The sequence below is a fragment of the Pristiophorus japonicus genome, chromosome 16, assembly GCF_044704955.1.
Source record: "Pristiophorus japonicus isolate sPriJap1 chromosome 16, sPriJap1.hap1, whole genome shotgun sequence".
NCBI classification, from domain to species: Eukaryota; Metazoa; Chordata; class Chondrichthyes; family Pristiophoridae; genus Pristiophorus; species Pristiophorus japonicus.
This window is the reverse complement of record NC_091992.1, coordinates 98,281,894-98,307,376: the sequence shown is the minus strand read 5'-3', so window position 1 is coordinate 98,307,376 and position 25,483 is coordinate 98,281,894. Positions and strand designations below refer to the sequence as shown.

At 42.5% G+C, this 25,483-nt stretch overlaps 1 protein-coding gene across 2 annotated transcripts in view; it reads left to right on the top strand.

Annotated features, from left to right (window-relative positions):
* The window catches only part of fbxw10 (F-box and WD repeat domain containing 10), a 102,217-nt gene that overhangs the window by 27,123 nt on the left and 49,611 nt on the right, over positions 1-25,483 (top strand). For both annotated transcript variants that reach the window (XM_070858182.1, XM_070858181.1), the window contains exons 4-6: positions 7,153-7,280; positions 11,958-12,173; positions 18,318-18,428. In XM_070858182.1, coding sequence (XP_070714283.1) covers positions 7,153-7,280; positions 11,958-12,173; positions 18,318-18,428 — 455 coding nt within the window. The remainder of the gene's footprint in view (positions 1-7,152; positions 7,281-11,957; positions 12,174-18,317; positions 18,429-25,483) is intronic.

The window sequence follows — 25,483 nt, the reverse complement described above, 5'->3', positions numbered from 1 at the left end:
CTCTGGTTCGTCGTGATCCTCCGTGGATCTGTCCTCCTCTGCAACATGGTGGTTTACAGGTTTAACAAGATTAGCAGCTCGCTTGCACATATATTGGAGGTGTCCCATTGTTCCACAGTCCTTGCAAACATACCCTTTGAATTGGCATGAATGGAAATGATGATCACCCCCGCAGCGCTAACAAGGTGTTAATGGCCTAGCATTCATCACCCTTGATGGTGGACTCTGAGACATCTGCGGACGTGCAGCTGCAGGCATGTGTGACCTGCCCTGTACGTTGCGATTCGAAAACAACATCACTTTGTTTACAGTACTTGTAGCAGCACTAGTGTGCTGAGATATTTGCTTAGTATTGTCACTGTTGGCAATGAATGCCTGGGCTATCGATATGGCCTTACTCAAGGTTGGGGTCTCTACAGTCAAACGTTTGTGAAGTATGGTTTCGTGGCCAATGCCAAGTACGAAAAAGTCTCTGAGCATGTGCTCCAAATGTCCTTCAAATTCGCAATGTCCTGCAAGGTGTCTTAGCTTGGCGACATAACTCGCCACTTCCTGGCCTTCAGACCTTTTGTAGGTGTAGAACCAGTACCTCGCCATCAGAACACTTTCCTTCCGGTTCAAATGCTCTCGGACCAGTGTGCACAAATCATCATACGATCTCTCCTTGGTTTCGCTGGAGTGAGCGGATTCTTCATGAGGCCATATGTTGGTGCCCCACAGATGGTGAGGAGGATCGACCTTCGTTTGGCAGTATTCTCTTCCCCATCTAGCTCATGGGTCACGAAGTATTGGTCGAGTCGCTCCACAAAAGTTTCCCAATCATCTCCCTCCGAGAATTTCTCCAGGGTGCTCACTGTTCTCTGCATCTTTGGGTTCGCTATCTGTATCTCGTCGCCAGTTGTTATGTATGGAGAATGAGTCAGACTGAACACTGTGAGTTCAATGTAAAGTGTGACCTTAGTCTTTTATTGCAGGTCTCCAGAGTGCCTCTCCAACTTGTGAAGCCTCCTTAAATACCTGTGCTCCCAAGGGATTATGGGATCCCTTGGGACCCCAGGGGATGAGCCCTCTGGTGGCTGTACAGAGTAAATACAAGTTTACATAGGTAACAACCTCCAAGTTACACACCATCTTGACTTGGAACTATATCGCCGTTCCTTTAACATCACTGGGTCAAAATCCTGGAACTTCCTCCCTAACAGCACTGTGGGAGTACCTTCACCACACGGACCACAGCGGTTCAAGAAGGCCACTCATCACCATCCTCGAGGGCAATTAGAGATGGGCAATAAATGCTGGACTTGCCAGCGAAGCCCACATCCCGGAACGAATAAAAGAAAAGTAACTTTTTGTTTGTATTTGTACCTTTCGCTGCATTTGCTGCACAGATTAGTTGGGTATGCTGGGTTGGGTTGGCTTTGCAATCTGCCCACCACCAAGGCCCCTCACCCCAAGCAAGACATACCCTCATTATTCTTGTTTACTGCTGACTTTATCTTTACAAAGTGGTGAGAATGGGTATTCCTTTAGAGGTTCCAAATGGGCGTGTAATTGAAAAGAACAAGAGGAGTTCATGAGGAGTTAACAGATGCAGTTACAAAAGATCTGTGAGGTATTTTGGTCACACCAGTCACTCCATGGCTGCTGTACCTGCACATGCCAGAGGACACCTGTCTACATTGCCTCTGCTTCACCATATAGGTGGGTGAAAAGTAATGCCATCTGCTGTCCAACGACCTGCAAATAACATGAGGATCAAAGAAGGTTTTTCCTGTAGAAGGGAAGATTACCACAGCATGAAGCTTTTATGTTACTGCACCTTTCCAGGCCACATCAGGAAACATCTGTCGCATCAGGGAAGTGATGAGTATTTTTGCAAGAGTTTAACACCTTCATCACGTTTCCAGTGGAAGGAGGCAGCAGCTGGACAGAACAACAAATTATAAAGGACCTTTAATGTGGAAAACACCCCAAGACACTTCACAAAGGGGGTAGAAAAACAAATTAGGGGTTAGAAATTTGGATCGTTTGCGCCTCCTGTTTTCACCCAGGCGCGGCGCTGCTAACGACTACCGCTAAATTCCGTGGGGGTTTAGTGGCGGCGGAAACTGGTAGCCCCTGCCGGCGATGTCGACACCATCACAGTGCGCAGCACCCTGTTTTTGCCCCGGACCCTAAATTGGGTATCGCCTCCAGAAGCTGCGAAGGGCGATGACGGTGACAGCTTCAGGGGATGTGAATGGGGCGGCAGAGGCTCGCGGGGCGCTACTTAAAGGGGAGGTGTCGGCCACGTTGGGAAAAAATGTCGGCATTTTCCCGAGTGGCCCGTTGGCACTTTGAGCGCGGGGTCCTGTGGTGATCTGGCAGCCCGGCACTCTGCTCGACGGCCAGGCTGGTGGCATGGCACCCTGCTCCCTGGTCAGGTAGGACCCCGCAGAGTTGGCAGCTTGGGCTCTTTCCTTTGATGAAGGGTGGAACCCCTCCTACGCGGCAGCACTACGCGGCCCAGTGCATAGTGCTGTGTCACGCTCCCTCTACTTCCGCCACGTTGGTGCCCCAGAGAGAATTTGGAGCGCATTATTTTGTGCTCCACTTCCTTTCGGGGGCTGTAGCCCCAATTTTGGTTGTGGGGTGAGACTTCCGCGTCTGGCGCAAAAAGTCCCGCCTCGTGGATGTTACCGCCCCCAAACTGGCGCAACAGAATTTTTCCCCATAGTTAAAAGAGAAACGGGAGCAACTGTTGAGTCATGGACCTCAATTTTAACTCTACCTGCCTGGCTGATGTTGGGGGGGGGGGGACGGACAATTAAAATGGAGCGTGATCTTACCCACTCTTTTCCTGCCCAATCTGGCCAGCTGAAATTTTTTATTGATGGCAGCAAGGACACCCATCCCAGGCCGGTGGGGTCCTGTTCAAATATGCAGCTCGGGCTCCATGATGTCATCGGGGCCCAATCTGTCACTTTACCCTGAGGCCTGCACGGTGAAGCAGTTCCTCACCAGACCAAACCCGTCAGGAACAGCAGCCAGGGACAGAAGTGTTTTTAAAATGATTTTTAGTTTCCTTGTAGACCAGGAGGAGCAGGTATGCTCCCCCGGGGCCCCACGAGTAAACCGTGAGCCAACCTTGCCCCGGGCTTTCCCTTCTCCATCCTTGAGAGGGATTCCCCTGCCAGAGCCCTCCGATAGACATACCTTGTGCCAGGGAATGTCCCTGTGGCCTCCTGTCGCTCAAATTCCCACTCCCCCTTCCAGGCTGGGCAGTCGTTCCTGCCAGGTTGCAGAGACAGGCTGACATGTGTTGAGGCAATGAAGAGATTTGAAGATGAAGATATTAAATTTAATGCTCAGATTTCAGCTGTTGGCAGGATTTCCTAAATTACAAAGAGAGTTGCACATGGTACTCATCTGGGCATTAGGGCTCTTCATATCAACACCATGGTGTTTGTGAAGAAAAGAGGTTTTCACTCAATGTTCACTTGGCATCTGGCTACAGCCACATTATCATGTGTGTCAGTGGGCGTTGCTCTACCTCCATTGTTGCTGACCACACTGATCAGCCCCTCAACAGCAGAGAAGCATCTCAGCCTGGACGCCTCAGTTTGCTGATACGCGTTTGTCACCTCTACCTTAAAGAAACGTGTTCCCTGCAAACTAGGTACAATGCAAGCTTGTATAAAAGGCAATGGTTTTGTACAATGCTTGAAATGGAACCTCCTAGTGGCGGCAGGAGCTCCCAAGGGTTTGTGCCATGTTTGAAGCCCCACAAGAAATGTTACCTTCACCTTGCTCCTGATACCAGTGCAACTCTTCTTTATATGCTGTCACTTTGTTTTCCTTTTCATGTTTCTGTAATTACTTATAGATCCCTCCCCCCATCGACCAATCCCTGCTCCCCCAGCCCCCAAGCGATCCCTCCCTCTCTCCTCCCTGAGCTTGGTCTGCCCGCCCGGAGCCAGCTAGCCTCTCGATCTGGCTGGCTGCGGGTGGGAAACAGAGGTTTCCCATGAAAATCGGGCCCTGCCGTTAAATTCTCCCAGATTTCCCAACCGCTTCGGAACCCCCCCACTCTCCCACCACTCCTAACCCTCCTTCCGCATTAAAATTCAGCCCTTTGTCTATTCATGTAAGCCATCAATGGCATCTTTATCCTTTACAATGCCTGCTGACATTTCCACACATTGATCTTTGCAAACAGAAGCTTGCAACCCTGATTGGCTAGTCAAATCAAACTAAAAGCAGCAGATAGTGACTGATGTTGCCAGTGCTAACTTCTCAATTGGCAGATTTCATGTAGACTGTCTGTGTCTTTATTACTTAGTGTGGTCTGAGTAAACATGTAAATCAGATTAAGATTTGCTGACAAGCTCAGTTTTTTTACTGTCAACAGAAAAAATACCATATTTAAAAAAAACTGATCTAGGTCCAAACTAGACTGTACTGTCTTTTTCGGTATCCCTCAGTCACCCAAATAATCGCTGGCTTCTGCACACTCCTCATTGCATCTTAAGTTGTTGCTTCTGTATCTGGTGGTGTGTGCCCTCACTTATATCTCCCTTATTTTTAGTTGGGTGGTGTGACCACCTGGTACACCTGGAGGCCACTCTAACAATGAGAGGCATCTTAATGCAGTTGACACTGGCAAATGCTTCCCAGCCAACTGACTAATTTCTGACTGCATGACTCCAAAAAGCCACTGCCCAGTTTGTGTGAATTATTTGACCTCAGCCTTGGGCAGAAGTAGAGGCCTCAGAGCCCCTGTGTAATCCCTCCATGCTTAAACAGATAGTATGCCAACATTCACAAATGAAGACATCCCAGTTGGGTGAGGTACTGGATACCCTTGGTGCCCATGAAACTTCAGAAAGGAGTCAGTGCCTTCAGAATAGGAGAGGAAATAAATAGGCACAAAAAATCCTTGCATTCCATTTCAAAAATGATAAACACAAATACACTTAAAATAATGACACATCAGTCAGTTTGTTGACATTGAATCTTGACCAGAGGCATTTCAATTCCCTTCCTTGGTGTTTGCAAGCATCAAGAAATATTTGTTTAAATGAACTGAATTAGTTATATTTCTAATACATTTTAAACAATACATCATGATTAAATATTTCACTACTTCTATTGGAGAGATGGAACATATTGCTAACCATAAAATCATGATGTGTGTGAACAATAACTAAAGGAATTTTCCTGCTGTATAACACAGTTTCACATGTGGAAGGCTGCACCATTTTCTTAACTATAGCTCACTCAATACACTAAAAACTACCTTAATAAAACAAGGAAAATGAGATTCCCTGAGGAATCTTCCAGGTGTAAATGGGTCTGAAATTCCGGTCGGAGGCTTCTTTTGGATGAACGCCTCTGACCCGAGAATTTTTAATGAATTTATCTCCCGTCCTCGACATTCGGATACAGAAGGTGCAGTCACGTTGCACAACCAGTCAGGTACAACATTCTCATTAATAGAATGAGAACTCTGTATCTATGAGTTCTTATTGCTATTAATGAGAAAAAAAAACCAAACACGTAACATAAAAAATAGGGTTTAAAATAAACTTGCATTAGTGGGCAGGGTTTTTAACATAAAGATGTATTTTAAAATTTTATTTTTATATGTTTTAAAACTCTTACGCTGGTAAAAGTAAGCCATGCGCCTGCTTTTACCAGGTGCAAGAGTTTTAAGGACATTCGCTGGGCAAGCGATGGGCAAATAGCGCAATCTCGCCCATGCAAATGTCCTCCCCAAGATGTATTGGATCTGTCAAGCCAGAACTTGACGGATCAGAAACGCCGATTTCCGGTTTTTGCGATGCCTCCCCAGGTCTGTACACGCTCCGTACGGACCTGCTGAGGCCGGAATTTCAGGCCCAATACCTTTTTAACTCGGGTATAACCTGGGAACGGTAACATAATGGTAACGTCACTGGACTAGTAATCCAGAGACCTGGGACTAATGATCCAGAGACATGAATTCAAATCCCATCATGCTGGAGAATTTAAATTCAGTTAATTAAATAAATCTGGAATAAAAAGCTAGTATCAGTAATGGTGACCATGAAACTACTGGATTGTTGTAAAAACCCATCTGGTTCACTAATGTCCTTTAGGAAAGGAAATCTGCCGTCCTTGCCCTGTCTGGCCTATATTTGACTTCAGACCCACCACATCTTCTCTAGGGGTGGTCAATAAATGCTGCACTTGCCAGCGATGCCCACATCCCATGAACGAATAAAAAATATATATATATATATGTATATCTATGGCTTAAGGTGGCTCTTACTGGTTTCTGGCATGTTGCGAAATTGGGAAACATATTTTGATGCAGCCTAGTGGCCAAATTCAGGCTCATGGCGATTAGTTGAGATGAAGAGAATAGATGCATTTAAGGGGAAGCTAAATCAATATGAGAATAGAATAGAAGGATATACTGATAGGGTGGGAGGAGGCATGTATGGAGTTTAAACACTGGCATAGACCAGTTGGGCCAAATGGCTTGTTTCTGTGCTGTAAATTCAATGTAATTCTATGTTCAATTTAGCAACTGCGTTAGCCCATGAAGAATGTGTCTTCTATTGGCCAGAGTTTTAATAACACTTCAAATTCCTCTTGCTGTCAGGCTACTGACATGTTTCCAGATGATTTGGGATATGAACTTCTAATTAGCTGTTATTCACCTCACTCCCTCAATTGAACACTCTGCTACAGTGCAACACTCCATCTACTTGCCCAACTAAAAAAAAAGACAGCACTACATCTGAGAGCAAGTAAATTTGATTGCTGGTTGAGGCTGGATTGGAGCATATGTCCTCCTACCCTGTACTACCTGGCTACAACTAACTGCTCACTTATGACTCATCAGTAAGGATAGATCTCCATCACCGTTTGTCTTCAAAGCACTGAAATTGAGGTGAAAACGGAAGAATGGTGACTGAGACTTCGGTCTGTCCGAAGATGATGATCATTTACACATCTCAAATTAATTTTCACTAAAATTCATCATAACCAGATTTCCCACCATGGGAATGTTCTCAATTTCACGGTTTAAAATCCACAGGAGATTTAGATCCAGATATGTCTTACCATCAGAACCTTCTTTAAATTTAAAAGTCTCTAATGAATTACATATTTTTTTTCTATTAGGTTTTCTAGATAATACATCTCTCAATTCCTGCATGTCCCTGTCACGACACTGGCGCTATTTGGCAAAGGAGATGATTAGGGATAAATTGGCCCTCCAGTGCATTTTTGATGAAGTTGAAAAGATACAGGTATCATGAACAGTATTCTTTATGTATGGTTAGATATATGTAATATTAAAATTTCTGCCACCTATCCCAGATGTTGCTTACAGATTTCATTTTGTTAAAACAAAGTCGGTTTGTGTGTTTTCTGCGTACATTAAGGTGGGAATCCATTTGTTAGTGAGGTGCTCCATCTAAGAAGGATGAGATATTAATTAAAAAAAATTTGTATTTCAGTTGTGAGGTGTCTTGAGATCACCGAGAATCTTGCAGACCTGGCTGTACTGCCCTCCCAGCAGGATCAAGTGGGCATTTGGCAGAATTCTTTAAATAAAATGTCCTGTTTATTTTATGTTATCAGTAAGAAAGCACAATTATCTACATAGTCCAGCATTGTTTGAGTAGATTAATTCTGAACCTGATGAAATAAATTGCCATCCAGTTATAATTTGGTTCTGATAAAGGATTTTAAGAGAATGAAAAAGAGCTTTTGAGTGTTGAACTTTAAAATATTACATTAGAATACATAGACTGTTCCATTCTAAGATTGTGAAATTAATGTAATTGTGTAAAATGTCACTAAAAGCAAGCTGACAGATTGACAACTTTAGGATTAATTTAATTACCATAACATCCAATCCTATGTGCAAGCTGTTAAGGCCTATGAAACTGAAGTCCTACTCCTGGATTATCATAAAAGTCACAAAATGTACACGCAGCAAAAATAGATTTGTGCTACATTTTGCTTTGCCCATTTACTCTGCTCCCTCCTTCTGCTGCAGTGCATTTCTGTTGCAGTGTGCTGTGGAGAAGGGTGCAGACATGGAGCATCTGTGGGGCTCAGCCTCTGACAAAACCATTTTATTTCCCCACAAGCAGCATATTCTTTGCAGTTACCCTTCAAGAATATTGGCTATACTTATTTTTTTAAATATGGAAATTTCTGATTTAATTGAAAAATTCCATACATTTATTTTTGTCTAAGGGGAAAGTAATGCTCACAGAATTTTACGCTGTGCTATTGAAGACTATTTCCTTTCTTGCCTCATTTACTTCACACGGTTGCCTCTGATAGCAAGCATGTAAGATAAATAACCCAGCACCAAAGCAGCCAAGCACTGAAACCCAGCGTGGGAGGCAGAGAAACACAGCTTGCAGGGGGTGGGGGCAGGCAGTGTCATGTGTGCCTCAGAACGGCAGAGTGCCAATGGGCAGCAAAGGTAAATGCCAGCGCTTGACGCAGGTCCCCCGTTTTGATTCAGGCCCCAACTATTCAGAGCAACTGTCTGCTATTGCATTGACGACCTGTGCAGAACTTCTCCTGACATCAGGGAAGATCCACAGCCAGAATGTTGCTAATGTGTATAGGATTGCACCGCAGTTGTTTTAGAGTAGCATTTACAACTCGCAACTATTGAAAATCTTGTATAAACATAGTTTTGCTATTTCTACTAAATCTGCCCCGCAAAATAAATGGGATGACTTTGGTGCCATAGAATCACAGAAATTGACAGCACAGAAGGAGGCCATTTCGGCCCATCATGTACACGCTGGCTGATCAAGAGCTTATCCAGCCTAATCCCACTTTCCAACTCTTGGTCCGTAGCCCTGTAGGTTACGACATTTTAAGTGCACATCCAAGTATCTTTTAAATGTGATGAGGGTTTCTGCCTCTACCACCCTTTCAGGCAGTGAATTCCAGACCACCACTACCCTCTGGATGAAGAAATTTCCCCTCGTATCTCCTCTAAACCTCCACCCAATTACTTTAACTCGATGTCCCCTGGTTGTTGACCCCTCTGCCAAGGGAAACAGGTCCTTAATGTTCACTCTATCCAGGCTCTCATAATTTTATACACCTCAATCAGGTCTTCCCTCAGCATTCCCTGTTCCAAAGAAAACAGACCCAGCATCTCCACTCTTTCCTCATAGCCAAAATTCTCCAGTCCAGGCAACATTCTTGTAAATCTCCTCTGCACCCTTTCCAGTGCAATCACATCTTTCCTGTAATGTGGTGACCAGAATTGCACACAGTACTCCAGCTGCAGCCTAACCAGTGTTTTATACAGTTCAAGCATAACCGCCTTGCTCTTGTATTCCATGCCTTGACTAATAAAGGCAAGTATTCTATATACCTTCTTAACCACCTTATCTACCTGGCCTGCTACCTTTAGGGATCTGTGGACCTGCACTCCAAGATCCCTTTGTTCCTCTACAATTTTCAGTGTCGTACCATTTAATGTGTATTCCCTTGCCTTGTTAGACCTCCCCAAATGCATTACCTCACACTTATCCGGATTGAATTCCATTTGCCACTGTTCCGCCCACCTGACCAGCACATTGATATCATCCTGCAATCCACAGCTTTCTTCTTCATTATCAACCACACAGCCTATTAAAGAATTAGGGCATCAGATGCCCCTTTGGACTTATAGTGCAGCATCAGGAAAATTTAGTGGAAAGCCAATTTGTAACACCAACTACAATTAAATGGAATAGAGCCTCAGCCATCAGGACATAAAGAGGCCTGATGCACTGGTTCACCCAACAAACTAACAGATTATTAAATTCATCTCATTTTAGAAGTGATTTGGATAGAGGAAAAACTAGAATAATGGGTTGGAGCATTGTTTGTTCACTTCTGGCAACGGAGTTTTGACTCAACCCAGATATGTTAGGTTTCCTCTCTCTGCCAAATGTAAGGGCCCTACACTAAATAAGCTTGGGCGGTCTCAACTTGTAAGTCATAGAATAGTTACAGCACAGAAGGAGGCCATTTGGCCCATCGAGCCCATGTCGGTTCTCTGCAAGAGCACTTCAGCTAGTCCCACTCCCCCTCCCTTTTCCCCATAGCCCTGCAAATTATTTTACCTCAGGTACTTATCCAATTCCCTTCTGAAAGCCACAATTGAATCTGCCTCCAGCACCCTTTTCAGATCATAACCACTCGTTGCATAAAATGTTCTTCCTCATGTCGTCTTTGGTTCTTCTGCCAATCACCTTTAAATCTGTGTTCTCTGGTTCTCGACCCTTCTGTCAAAGGGAACAGTTTCTCTTCATCTACTCTGTCTAGACCCCTCATGATTTTGAACACCTCTATTAAATCTCCTCTCAGCCTTCTCTGCTCTAAGGAGAACAAACCCAGCTTCTCCAGTCTAACCACGTAACACAAGTTCCTCACCCCTGGAACGATTCTTGTAAATCTTTTTTGCACCCTCTCTAAGGACTTCACATCCTTCCTAAAGTGCGGTGCCCAGAATTGAACTCAATGCTCCAGTTGAGGCTGAACCAGCGTTTTATAAAGGTTCATCGTATCTTCCTTGCTTTTGTACTCTGTGCCTCTATTTATAAAGCTCAGGATTCCATATACTTTTTTAACTGCTTTCTCAACCTGCCCTGCCACCTTCTACGATTTGTGCAGATATACCCCCAGATCTCTCTGTTCCAGCACCTCATTTAGAATTGTACCCTTTAGTTTATATTGCCTCTCCTTGTTCTTTTTGCCAAAATGTATCACTTTGCACTTTTCTGCATTAAATTTCACCTGCTACGTGTCTGCCCATTCCACTAGCCTGCCTATGCCCTATTGAAGTCTATCACTATCCTCCCCACTGTTCACTAAACTTCCAAGTTTTGTTTCATCTGCAAATTTTGAAATTGTACCCTGTACACCCAAGCCCAATTCATTAATATATATCAAGAAAAGCTGTGGTCCTAGTGCCGATACCTGGGGAACCCTACTGTGTACCTTCCTCCAGTCCGATAAACAACCGTTCACCACTACTCTGATTCCTGTCACTTAGCCAATTTTGTATCCATGCTACCACTGTCCCTTTTATTCCATGGGCTTCAACTTTGCTGGCAAGCCTATTATGTGGCACTTTATCAAACACCTTTTGGAAGTCCATGTACACCACATCACAAAACTACACATAAATGAGCTATTTCAGTCAGAGATTAGGATGTAGGCTGGTGTGGTAAAGTGAAAAATTCTCTCTAGTGCAGTACTGAAGTCTGGCAGCTTAGCAGTTTTACTCTGCATTTGGCTGTACGATATTTGACCTAGGAGTGCTTGATGCTAACATTGTGTATTAAAAGGGGAAACATATTCCAATTATTTGCATGGACATCTTTCACCTTGATGAGTTGAAAATATTTGATATGTACATAGAGATGTGTTGGGGCCTATTTTCAAATCAAAATTGCAAATGTTTCTAGCCCCATTTTCTCATATTGAGTCGCAAAACTAGCTTCTTGTCTAAACGTTATTTTCCAAAAAAGAGGCACGAAATCACAATGGGATAGTGATCTTTATGGAAGAATTAGGGTGCTAGAGGATGAACATTGATGGGCCAAATGGCCTTTTCTAATGCTTGGCATTCTGTTGTTGTAAGGTGCTGTTTGTACTGATTCTCAGAGCAATGGAAACTCATTGTAAAAGACCCTAACAGCTCATATTATTCTTCTGTAAGATGTTTTTTTTATCTAGTTGATAGAAATTGTGGATGCTGGCCTGGGTTTTTTCTGAGGTTAGCAGAGAGTCTCCATCTAATTTTAATCTACAATTTTAATAAAATAAAAGAGTTGGAAAGTGCTGAAAATGCACGTACATTTTTTTTGAGGTAGCTTTGAAAGTCGGCTCCTTTGTGATAAGCAGCACAAATTTTATTTTGATACAATTGTCTTTACCATAAAAAATGAAAGGAAAAAGGCAACAGAACAAGAATGCAAACCGTGGAACATATAAAGAAAGAAATGAAACAAAAAAGCCATGAAGCCAAACGAAAGGAGACAATAAGAAAGAAAAAAGGCAAGGGGAAGGAAACAACATTAGAAACATGCATCAGGCAACTAGAAAATAAAGATATACAGATAATTAAGAAAAAAGACCAGAAGAGGCGTGACACAAAAGTAGTGCAGGTATTTATGAGAACTGACCTCGTAGAATGTTAACTATCCAATATATATAAATAAGGGTGTTGAATTTTCCACTTAGTGCACTGTGAAGACATTTTCCCAGGTAACATCATCAAATGACCACTTTTTAGATGCCCCGGCAAATCGTAACAGCCAATTATTTTCAAGCATTTAATGATATAAATAATTTGGGCCCAAGCCTCTTGACTATGGCAGTCTATCAATGCATCTAGTGTTAAAAAGAAAGCAGCAGCAGTGTAGAACTAAAAGCAGAGAATGCTCGCAACCTCAGCAGGTCAGGCAGCATCTGTGGAGAGAAAAACCTTTTTCTAACCTCTATCATTACCATTTCAATTCAGCCCATCATGCCTTTTGTCTCTCTCATCTCTCCTGCCTTCCACCCTATCACAGACCTTCCCTTTTGTTCTTTCTTCCCCCCCCACCCCTTTCAGTGCTTAAGAATGTTCTATTCGAACATTCGGCAGTTCGGACGAAGGGTCGTCGACCTGAAATGTTAACGCTTTGTTTTTCTCTCCATAGATGCTGCCTGACTTGCTGAGATTTCCAGCATTCTCTCTTTTTATTTCAGATTCCAGCATCTGCAGTATTTTGCTTTTGTAGTAGTTTAGAATGATTTGGGCTGGATTTTCGGCTTTGATGTTTTTGGGGCGGTAATGGCGGCATGGGCGTGAAGTTTGCACCCGGGAACAGTATGTGCCTCAGTAAGTAACATTGAGCAGCTGCGCCCTGAGTCAGGGGGCACAGCGCTAAGGGAGGCGTTGTACACCTCTCTTGGGCGCTAGCATGGGAAAATCCCGAGCTAAAGAGCCGGGCCGAGAGCACTCTGAGAGACGCCTGTGGCGGGGGGGGGGGATCCTTTATTTAAAAAAAAAGCCAGAAAATTATTCCCAAAACATTGCTCACGCCATCACAACCAAATCACAAAAAAAATTTAACGAATAGACAATCATATTTACCTTAGAAGTCCATTACTTACCTCTCTGCAGTCGGTGTCGTTGGACTGCCCGATTTCCCAGACGTTTACTTTGGGGCGTATGGGTTGGGCCAGAGTCAAAACTCGCCCCTGTGTCACAACCAGGAGCGTTGCACACCGAGTGCAGCTCTTGCGGGCGGTGCTGCTCCATGCCACCACAAAACTGGACCCGGGGATCGCTGCGGGGCGCTGGAGGCTGATTGCCTGGCCAGAACACCTCACTGCCGCCATTGCTGCCACTCCGGGGCATAAAACGGAGTGGAGGGCAGCTGAAAAATCTGCCCCTTTTATATTTGTGCTAAAATAAAATCTCTGCTTTTTATGGAGCAATCAGAGTGGAGCAGATAGCGTGCGTTTAAATTTTCTGCTACAGGTACGGCCTCTGCCCCTCTGAATTTTTTCTTGCAAATGTATGGTATCTGAAATTGAGCTGTTTGTGCTGGAAGCCCTAAAGTGCTGAGAAGTCATTTATGTTTCTGGGAAATGTACCTACATTTCAATACTGTCTGGACTGAAATTGAATGAATTATTGATGCTGTATCACAGGTTGAGCAGAAATGGGGCAGACAGTAGAAAACATCTGAATGATGGGGATAATGGCTGGAAAAGACAAAATAGGCAAGTTCTATTAGAGCGTGTCAGACATGAGTACCATATTTAATGGCATAACCTCTCCCTGTGTCCCTTTGTTACAGCACGTGTTTTTAATTAGAGTCCAGTTGGAAATAATGATTGTGCTTAATGTGCTGTGGAAACTGCAAACACTGGTATAATTACCACCCAGATTAGAATGAAATGTCTCACTTTATATCCAGCACTGGTACGTGTTAAATTGTAAAACTGCTAAGTGGAAAATCCAACTTAAATGTTGCTCAGAAATAATACACCAAGACTGAAGATATCTGACTCTTATTTTCCAGTATTTAACCTTTTTAGTTAAAGCAGGTAATTGAATTTAGAAAAAGTAGCCAGGTAAAAAAAAATTTAGAATTTTGGACGAAGTCAGTGGTAAATAAGTAACTTTCAAACCCTGTAACTAATTCTGGTTTCACTCTTCCTAGACATTGTTTTGCATTTAACTGTGCCAACTAACTCTATCAGCGATTTGTCTTTTGAAGCAGTAGACCTTGGTACTTCCTCAACACATGTAATGTGATTTAGCATATTTTTGAGATTGGAGGACCAAAGTAGAAGTGAACCTCTATCTTTGAAAAGATAACTGTTCACAACAAATAAAACATTGATGTTACCCAAAAAAAATTAAAGAAAAGTAGTTCGCTGCAGCTCAAACGCGTGATTAAAATGCTGAGTCAGCACAGATACGATTTTTGCAAATTGCATTGAGCATATTTAATAAACAGGTGTAATTTGTTTTTAGAATAGAACTATGGAACAATTTGGAATAGTTCCAATATGACTTGCTATGCAATAGATGCATATCCAAATATGGAATTATTTTTACAGTACAAATTATTCTCTTGCCGTTCTGATAGTTTTGAATTTTACATAACTTTGATATATTAAATTGCGATTGGCAGTGTAGCTAAGGATTACGCTGCCGACCTCTGAACAAAATCTGCATTTACCTCGTGCAAAGCCCCAAGTGAAACACTGCGGTGTTGTCCACAGATCGTTGTGCGTAAGCGTACCTGGGATCACGTGGGGCTGTGCTCCTTTCACTAGGCAATCAAGAAACATAGAATGCCGTTTATTATTATGTAGTGATGTAAATTAAATGGTGTGATACTAATTACATCTATTTGACAAGTACAGTACTTGGCTTTAAACAGCACGGGGCATACTTTGAAGTAAGTACAGTTGCAAGATTTTTTTTAATTAAAATGAACTCATCCCTCAAACCAAACCTTTACAGCAGCCTGGTAGGTTCTTTTTATGTGTTTAATTATTATACAATTTTCTCATCCCCTTCCCTTTATGCTGTGCAAACAGGCTCCTGCACCTGTTTGCACCAGCCATAAACATGTGCAGTAGATGGGCAATTAGATCAATTTTTCACCAGCACATCATTTCAATGAGAGTATGAGAGGAAGCTTGCTGGGAACATAAAAACTGACTGCAAAAGCTTCTATAGATATGGGAAGAGAAAAAGATTAGTGAAAACAAACGTAGGTCCGTTGCAGTCAGATTCAGGTGAATTTATAATGGGGAACAAAGAAATGGCGGACCAGTTAAACAAATACTTTGTTCACGAAGAAAGACACAAATAACCTTCCAGAAATATTGGGGACCGAGAGTCAAGCGAGAAGGAGGAACTGAAGGAAATCCTTATTAGGCGGGGAATTGTATTTGGGAAATTGATGGGATTGAAGGCCAATAAATCCCTGGGGTCTGATGGTCTGCATCCCAGAGTACTTAACTAAGCAGCCCTAGAAATAGTGGATGCATTGATGATCATTTTCCAACAGTCTATCGACTCTGAATCAGTTCCTATGGACTGGAGGGTAGCTAATGTAACACCACTTTTTAAGAAAAGAGGGAGAGAGAAAATGGGTAATTATAGCCTGACATCGGTAGTGGGGAAAATGTTGGAATCAATTATTAAAGATGAAATAGCACATTTGGAAAGCAGTGACGGGATCAGTCCAAGTCAACATGGATTTATGAAAGGGAATTCCTGCTTGACAAATCTTCTAGAATTTTTTGAGGATGTAACTGATAGAGTGGACAAGGGAGAACCAGTGGATGTGGTGTATTTGGACTTTCAAAAGGCTTTCGACAAGGTCCCACACAAGAGATTGGTGTGCAAAATTAAAGCACATGGTATTTGGGGATAGTGTACTGACGTGGATAGAGAACTGGTTGGCAAATAGGAAGCAGAGAGTCAGGATAAACGGGTCCTTTTCAGAATAGCCGGCAGTGACTAGTGGGGTGCCGCAGGGCTCAGTGCTGGGACCCCAGCTATTTACCATATACATTAATGATTTGGATGATTTGGATGATTTGGAATTGAATGTAATATCTCCAAGTTTGCAGATGACACTAAGCTGGGTGCCGGTGTGAGCTGTGAGGAGGGCGCTAAAAGGCTGCAGGGTGACTTGGACAGGTTAGGTGAGTGGGCAAACGTGTGGCAGATGCAGTATAATGTGGATAAATGTGAAGTTATCCACTTTAGGGGCAAAAACACGAAGGCAGAATATTATCTGAATGGCGGCAGATTAGGAAATGGGGAGGTGCAAAGAGACCTGGGTGTCATGGTACATCAGTCATTGAAAGTTAGCATGCAGGTACAGCAGGCAATGAAGGAGGCAAATGGTATGTTGGCCTTCATAGCTAGAGGATTTGAGTATAGGAGCAGGGAGGTCTTACTGCAGTTGTACAGGGCCTTAGTGAGGCCTCACCTGGAATATTTTGTTTAGTTTTGGTCTCCTAATCTGAGGAAGAACGTTCTTGCTATTGAGAGAATGCAGCGAAGATTCACCAGATTGATTCCCGGGATGGCAGGACTGACATCGTTTTTACCCAGGAGAATCGTTTTTACACAGAGTGTGGTTAGAATGTTGAATTTTCTACCATATGGAATGGTTGAAGCAAATAGAGTAGATGCATTTACCCAGGGGAAGCTAGATAAGCACATGAGGGAGGAAGGAATAGGAGGTTCAGTTGATGGGGTTGGATGAAGAAGGGTGGGAGAAGGCTGGATCGACTGGGCCTGTATTCACTGGAGTTTAGAAGGATGAGAGGGGATCTCATAGAAACATATAAAGTTCTGAAGGGACTGGACAGGTTAGATGCAGGAACAATGTTCCCGATGTTGGGGAAGTCCAGAACCAGGGGACATAATCTAAGGATAAGGGGTAAGCCATTTAGGACTGAAATGAGGAAAAACTTCTTCATTCAGAAAGTTGTTAAGCTGTGGAATTCCCTACCGCAGATAGTTGTTGATGCCAGTCCATTGGATATATTCAAGAGGGAGTTAGATATGGCCCTTACGGCTAAAGGGATCAAGGGGTATGGAGAGAAAGCAGGAAAGAGGTACTGAGGTGAATGATCAGCCATGATCTTATTGAATGGTGGTGCAGGCTTGAAGGGCCGAATGGCCTACTCCTGCACCTATTTTTCTACGTTTCTATGAATGAGCACTTGAAAGTCGAAGTGGATCTTCTATTTGGAACTTGACAGATCGCAAGTTCGAGATTTAGCGCACACGCAAGTACATGTGGAATGGCTCAATTTCAAAGGCAGTATGATGCCATACTCTGCGAGTATGCCATTATACCGACTGCAAATTCAGAGCCATTATTTCTCTTAAATTATGTACTTTCCTGATCTCTAGGAATATTAGTTTTAGTCTGCATAAAGCCAATATGAATTACTTTAAATCACAATAATCCCTTTCAAATTATCTATTTGTTGAATAGGTTAATTTCACACATACAAAACCAGTCACCCACTGATCTATGCTCTCAAGATGATTTCAAAGAAGAATTATCATTAAGCAGGTTATGCAAAATGAAGATAATTAACAAAAATAAAAATGAGGGTCTTAAATTGATATCTATCGTCTATTTTCATATTTTTACAGATTTTAGTGGGGAGCTGTAGTTGGTATGCAGAAGATGTAAATTACTTTAGTGATATGGTGGCACATTGTGGTGAGATGTGGGTATATGCTTGTGTTCTCATTTACAAGTGTCTTACCTTGGCTGGGCTGACTGGAGGAGAAACTGACTAAGGACTGGCTGGATCCTCATGCAGCGAGGGGAAAGATCAGGGTGTGAATGCTTGAACTTTTACCATGAAATCCCAGTATTTGGTTACAGAATACCATTAACAGTAATGTGGGGGCAGGGTAATTTTCCTATTCTGGTGTGGAATTATAAAGGGAGAGAAAAAAATGACATAAAATAAATAAAAGGATTAATGTATAAGTTAAATGTGGAAAATAATTTAATTGCTTAGTAATGCCACTATCAACTGAAAAGATGAAAGATAGATTCATGTTTCCGGGCGAGACTCCTCTGAATAAGCTTTTTACCTAAAACATCCAGCTATCTTTTCAGGTGCTGGTGAATCTACTGGCTATTTTCACCATTGTCAGTTTTTATTGCAGATTTCTTTTACCGAGATATAAATTGAGAAATAATATATTTTAGAGCATATGTGTTTTTGCTCATTGTATATTTGTTTTACAGGTAAGAGCACCTGCAAATGCTAACATTACATATGCAAGAATCTGTAACATTGCAGTACCAAAAGTCGATGAAAAAGGATTCACCATACCAGAACAGAGTTTTAGAAGAAAGGTATAGTGTTTTTTGCACAAATGCAGGTCAACAATGAAGTGTATTTGCCTAAAGTACATATTATAAAGGATGAAATGTATGTACTTACTGGTAGATCTCAGTGCTCCTTTGTGGTTGTGTTTTATGTGTCAATACTGCTGGTTAGAACTAGCCTGGGGAACAACCTTTAAATAAAATTTTTCTTCAGTGAAATTAATGGGAATTGAGGGGGCAGACAATGCAGAGCAATTAAATTTCCTTTTAGAATCATTTGCAGTTTGCTAAAAAAAAACACAATTGATTTTATCCAGAAAATGATGTTAACAGAAATCCATAGCTGGTTTAAACAGGTTCACAGGGCATTACTAAATGCATTTATAGATCGGCTAATAGATGGTCGGACATGAAAGTAGTTAAATCTAGAGGGTCTTCAGTGACATCAAGCCCTCAATGCTTCATTACTGCCATTGGCAGCCATTCTTTATAACGGAAGTCATGTGGTGTTTACATTTAATCAGCTTGATGGGATTGTTTGTGCATCCATTGTTGTTTAAAAAAAATTACCAACTTCCCAATCTATCATTTTGGCAGTTAGGCATAAAGTGTGAAATCACACAGTTTGTGATTCAAACAGATATATCTGTTGGGTCAGTTGGATATTTCAGCTAACAGGTAGGGCTTTTAAAGAAAATTCATTCATGGGCTATGGGGGCTGTTGGCAAGACCGGTATTTATTACCCATTCCTAATTGCCTTTGAGAAGGTGGTGGTGATTTGTGGCCTTGAATCACTGTAGTCTGTGTGGTGAAGGTACTCCCACAGTGACTGTCATAGCAGTTTGGTACAACTGAATGGCTTGCTAGGCCATTTCAGAGGGCAGTTAAGAGTCAACCACACTGCTATAGGTCTCGAGTCACATATAGGCCAGTCCAGTTAAGGCCTTTAGGGCAAATTTTCTTCCCTAAAGGCCATTAGCGAACCAGATGGGTTTTTACGATAACCGGTAGTTACATGGTCACCATTACTGATACTAGCTTTTTATTCCAGATTTATTTAATTAACTGAATTTAAATTCCCCATCTGCCGTGGTGGGATTTGAACTCATTAGTCGAGGCCTCTGGATTACTCATCCAGTAACATAGTCAGTGTCTATTGGATAAATACCCCCTTTTTCCATTACTGGATGTATGATACATGCGTGTAGTGGGATTATTCACTGTTGCTTTACAGTTACTCTGCTAAAGGAATATATTTTTGCTACCTCACTTGACCCACCATATTTAATTAGAGTGCAGTGAAGAAACTAAGGCTACAAATAACCATCCCTTTAAATCTGACCTCATTAGCCAGGTGGCATACCACTCTTGAAATAGCAAACTATGATTAACAGTATACAGGTTGAACCTCCCTTATCCAGAACTCCCTTATTCGAAACCACCCCTTGTCCAGAACGCCGACATGAACAAATTGAAGTCCTTCCTTGCTGCCGACTCCTGCAATAACTAGCCTGATCCCGTGATCGATCCACCGCCCCCCCCCCCCCCATATGATCTGTCTGCCGTACTCCCAGCCCCAAGCCAGCCCCGATATCCCCTTGCTCAGTACCTGTACCATCCAATTTAACGTGACCACCCCTCGTCCAGAAAAATCCCTTATCCAGAACAGGCCAGGTTCCGAGGGTTCTATACAAGGGAGGTTCAACCTGTATTATCATTTCTTTATTTTATAAAGGTACCATATTAATATTCCCCTTTGCTCCTTCTACATTTTATTTCAATACACCAAACACTACACGCAGATTGCAAGTTGAAACTGGAACACTGGCTGACATTTAACAATGTTGTTCCTTTAATGCGCAAATAGGCAGCTTATCTTTGATGAAAGGGGGTTATGTCATTCCAAACCATGTACTTAGATCACCATCTAGTGGTAAGTCATTGCAATGGTTTACTATTGGACTCAAAGCAAAAAAGCGAACTGAAAATAATTGTTTGGGTACTTGTTGCTCTCAAACGCCCAAGGCCTAAAAAGTATTACAGATGAAACAAAGAAAATAATTGGGAGGGAAAAAAAAATCCAGAAAAAAGAAAAATGTTTTCTGCAGTTTAAAAAAAATCTCTCCTCTTTAGCTCTCCCCAAATAATTCTACGTTGGTAATAATATAATCTGCTCCAGGCTTCTGCTAGTCACGAGTTTGCTGTTGGAAGGTGCAGGACAGCATTTGACATAAATTAAATAGAAGTCAAACATAAGCTAATGGGCCTCAAAACAAATAAATCTCCAGGGATGAATGGAATTTACTATTGGTTACTAGGAAAGACAAGGGATGATTTTTCTTACTGCATTAATAATCACTTTGAGGTAGTCAGTGAGGTCTTAGTCTATTTATAATCTACTAACATGTTGTCCATTTTCTGAGGACGCGGACACAGGCGATTACAGCCCCATTGGGCTTTCATTACAACAACTGCTTGCATATTATATAGCGTCTTTGACAAAGAAAAATGTCTCAAGGTGCTTTATAGAGCCGTAATCAGAATAAAAATGGAAGCTGAGCCACAGAAGGAGATACTAGGTGGGGTGACCAAAAGCTTGGTCAAAGAGGTGGGCTTTAAAGAGGGTTTTAGAGGAGAGGGGATTGGAGAGGCTCAGGGGTTTAGAGTTTGGAGCCTTGGCAGTTGCTGAGTAGAATAATGTAACTGATCAGGTATAAACTTGATTACTTGTTCGATACCTAATTAGTGGGATTCCCCAGAGCTTAGTGTTGTGTACCTGTCTGTTTCTAATTTACATTAAGAACTTGGATTCAGGAACTCAACTGATCAAATTTGCAGACAGTTGAATCTGAGGGGAACTTAAAAATGAGTTACAAAATCTGTAAGTGAGCAGATCAATAACAGGTGAAATTTAATACAGACAAGTGTAAAGCACTGCACACAGAGAACAAAATGGACAACGTAAGTATTAATGATGTTGAAATAGTTAAAGATGAAGTTGAAAGATGCACAACATGCCCATTTGCTGTGGAGCAGCAATCACCAAAGCAAATAGAATTTTGAAGTGCATTATGTTGAGATTAACTTCTCTCTGGTCTTTCAAATGATCAGAACGAGTGCAAACCAATATAGTGGGAATATTGTGTTTAATCAGAGTTTGGGACAAAATATAACACACTAGTTATACAGCAGAAACATACGACTGGGACAAGTCGCTGGTTCTGGCCCTGATGGAACAGACAGTTGCCGTGTACGAACTGTTCCTTTTCTTCCCCTCTCTTCCTGAACCACCCAAGAGTGTTCGACCGAAGTCAGCATTCGATCCACTCTCAGGAGTCCTCACTCCACCATCTGTGCTAGGGGCTTTTCAGATCTTTTCAGGGGTGGACCTGGGATAGAATATTGGCAAGACAATTTAACCGATAGACGTCCCCTTAAAACAAGGTGCCCAATGGCATGTCAAGTTTTTTTGTCTTAACTTACAGGTGAAAACTCTCCCCTAAGGGGTCTCATGCTTCTCCTCACGTTTCTTTTCTGTTCATACATTCTGAAGGTCCAGTCATCTGAATTCCTCCTATCACCTCCACCCTTGCCCTCCCTGGTACAGCCAGTGCATACCAGCCTTAATCTTGGACTTCTGAATCAGAGGCCCCTGCGAGAGCTGTCTACTCAAGTCAGTTGCTATCTAAAACTATTTCCCCTTAATCTACCAGACTATTCCATCCTGAGATGATACATTAACTCCCATAAATTCCTCCTATTCTATGTCCTTATACTCAAAAAGCAAAAAGGGCCACATTACAGCAAAATCCTAAAGGGGCAAAGGTTGTTAAAAAGACAAGCCTGAAGACTCTGTGCCTCAATGCGAGGAGTATTCAGAATAAGGTGGACGAATTAACTGCGCAGATAGCAGTTAACTGATATGATGTAATTGGCATCATGGAGATGTGGCTCCAGGGTGACCAAGGGATGGAACTCAACATCCAGGGGTATTCAACATTTGGGAAGGTTAGACAGAAAGGAAAAGGAGGTGGGGTGGCGTTGCTGGTTAAAGAGGAAATTAATGCAATAGTAAGGAAGGACATTAGCTTGGATGATGTGGAATCTGTATGGGTGGAGCTACGGAATACCAAAGGGCAGAAAATACTAGTGGGAGTTGTGTACAGACCACCAAACAGTAGTAATGAGGATGGGGACAGCATCAAACAATAAATTAGTGATGCGTGCAATAAAGGTACAGCAGTTATCATGGGCGACTTTAATCTACATATTGAATGGGCTAACCAAACTGGTAGCAATGCAGTGGAGGAGGATTTCCTGGAGTATATTAGGAATGGTTTTCTAGACCAATATGTCGAGGAACCAACTAGAGGGCTGGCCATCCTAGACTGGGTGAAGTGTAATGAGAAAGGACTAATTAACAATCTTTTGTGCGAGGCCCCTTGGGGAAGAGTGATCATAATATGGTAGAACTCTTCATTAAGATGGAGAGTGACACAGTTAATTCAGAGACTAGGGTTCTGAACTTGGGGAAAGGTAACTTCAATGGTATGAGACGTGAATTGGCTAGAATAGACTGGTGAGTGATACTTAAAGGGTTGACGGTGGATAGGCAATTGCAAACATTTAAAGATCACATGGATGAACTTCAACAATTGTACATCCCTGTCTGGAGTAAAAATAAAATGGGGAAGGTGGCTCAACTGTAACTAACAAGGGAAATTAAGGATAGTGTTAAATCCAAGGAAGAGGCATATAAATTGGCCAGAAAAAGCAGCAAACCTGAGGACTGGGAGAATTTTGTAATACAGCAGAGGAGGACAAAGGGTTTAATTAGGAGGGGGAAAATAGAGTATGAGAGGAAGCTTGCTGGGAACATAAAAACTGACTGCAAAAGCTTCGAAAGATATGTGAAGAGAAAAAGATTAGTGAAAACAAACGTAGGTCCCTTGCAGTCAGATTCAGGTGAATTTATAATGGGGGACAAAGAAATGGCGGACCAGTGAAACAAATACTTTGGTTCTGTTTTCACGAAGGCAGACACAAATAACGTTCCGGAAATACTAGGGGACCGAGGGTCTAGTGAGAATGAGGAACTGAAGGATATCCTTTATAAAGCGGGAAATTGTGTTCGGGAAATTGATAGGATTGAAGGCCGATAAATCCCTGGGGGCTGATAGTCTGCATCCCAGAGTACTTAAGGAAGTGGCCATAGAAATAGTGGATGCATTGGTGATCATTTTCCAACAGTCTATCGACTCTGAATCAGTTCCTATGGACTGGAGGGTAGCTAATGTAACACTATTGTTTCAAAAAGGAGGGAGAGAGAAAACGGGTAATTATAGTCACATCAGTCTTGGGGAAAATGTTGGAATCAATTATTAAAGATGAAATAGCAGCGCATTTGGAAAGCAGTGACAGGATTGGTTCAAGTCAGCATGGATTTCTGAAAGGGAAATCATGCTTGACAAATCTTCTGGAATTTTTTTGTGGATGTAACTAATAGAGTGGACAAGGGAGAACCAGTGGATGTGGTGTATTTGGACTCTCAAAAGGCTTTGGACAAGGTCGCACACAAGAGATTAGTGTGCAAAATCAAAGCACATGGTATTGGGGTAATGTACTGACGTGGATAGAGAACTGGTTGGCAGACAGGAAGCAGAGAGTCGGGATAAACAGGTCCTTTTCAGAATGGCAGGCAGTGACTGGTGGAGTGCTGCAGGGCTCAGTGCTGGGACCCCAGCTCTTTACAATATACATTAATGATTTATATGAAGGAATTGAGTGTAATATCTCCAAGTTTGCAGATGACATTAAACTGGGTGGCAGTGTGAGCTGTGAGGAGGATGCTAAAAGGCTGCAGGGTGACTTGGACAGGTTAGGTGAGTGGGCAAATGCATGGTAGATGCAGTATAATGTGGATAAATGTGAGGTTATCCACTTTGGTGGCAAAAACACGAAGGCAGATTATCTGAATGGTGGCAGATTAGAAAAAGGGGAGGTGCAACGAGACCTGGATGTCATGGTTCATCAGTCATTGAAAGTTGGCATGCAGGTACAGCAGGCGATGAAGAAGGCAAATGGTATGTTGGCCTTCATAGCTAGTGGATTTGAGTATAGGAGCAGGGAGGTCTTACTGCAGTTGTACAGGGCCTTGGTGAGGCCTCACCTGGAATATTGTGTTCAGTTTTGGTCTCCTAATCTGAGGAAGGACGTTCTTGTTATTGAGGGAGTGCAGCGAAGGTTCACCAGACTGATTCCTGGGAAGGTGGGACTGACATATGAGGAGAGACTGGATCAACTGGGTCTTTATACACTGGAGTTTAGAAGGATGAGAGGGGATCTCATAGGAACTTGCAAGATTCTGATGGGACTGGACAGGTTAGATGCGGGAAGAATGTTCCCGATGATGGGGAAGTCCAGAACCAGGGGGCACAGTCTTAGGATAAGGGGTAGGCCATTTAGGACTGAGATGAGGAGAAACTTCTTCACTCAGAGTGTTGTTAACCTGTGGAATTCCCTACCGCAGAGAGTTGTTGATGCCAGTTCATTGGATATATTCAAGAGGGAGTTAGATATGGCCCTTATAGCTAAAGGGATGAAGGGGTATGGAGAGAAAGCAGGAAAGGGGTACTGAGGGAATGATCAGCCATGATCTTATTGAATGGTGGTGTAGGCTCGAAGGGCCGAATGGCCTACTCCTGCACCTATTTTCTATGTTTCTATGTTACTAATTAACTTCTACATATCTTCACAAGCAGTTCTGTTAAATTAACTCCAATTCCTAACTTAGCATTATAATATGGTTATTAGCAATAATGGAAGAAACATAAGCGTTGGGCCTTCGTTGGCCAAATTAAAGATACATTAAGCAAAGCCAAAATCCTAACTTACAAACAACAGACAGCTAGCCTGAGTGGCAAGGCCATATGTGTGGCATGTAATAACATCTGCAGGGAACTGAAAACATGGGCAAATTTTAAGCATCTATCCATCTAATCTAATTCTAGTCTGAAGACACTTTGGGGCTGAAATTCAGGGTCTCGGTTCAGGCCACCGTGACAGAAATTTGGCCCGGGAA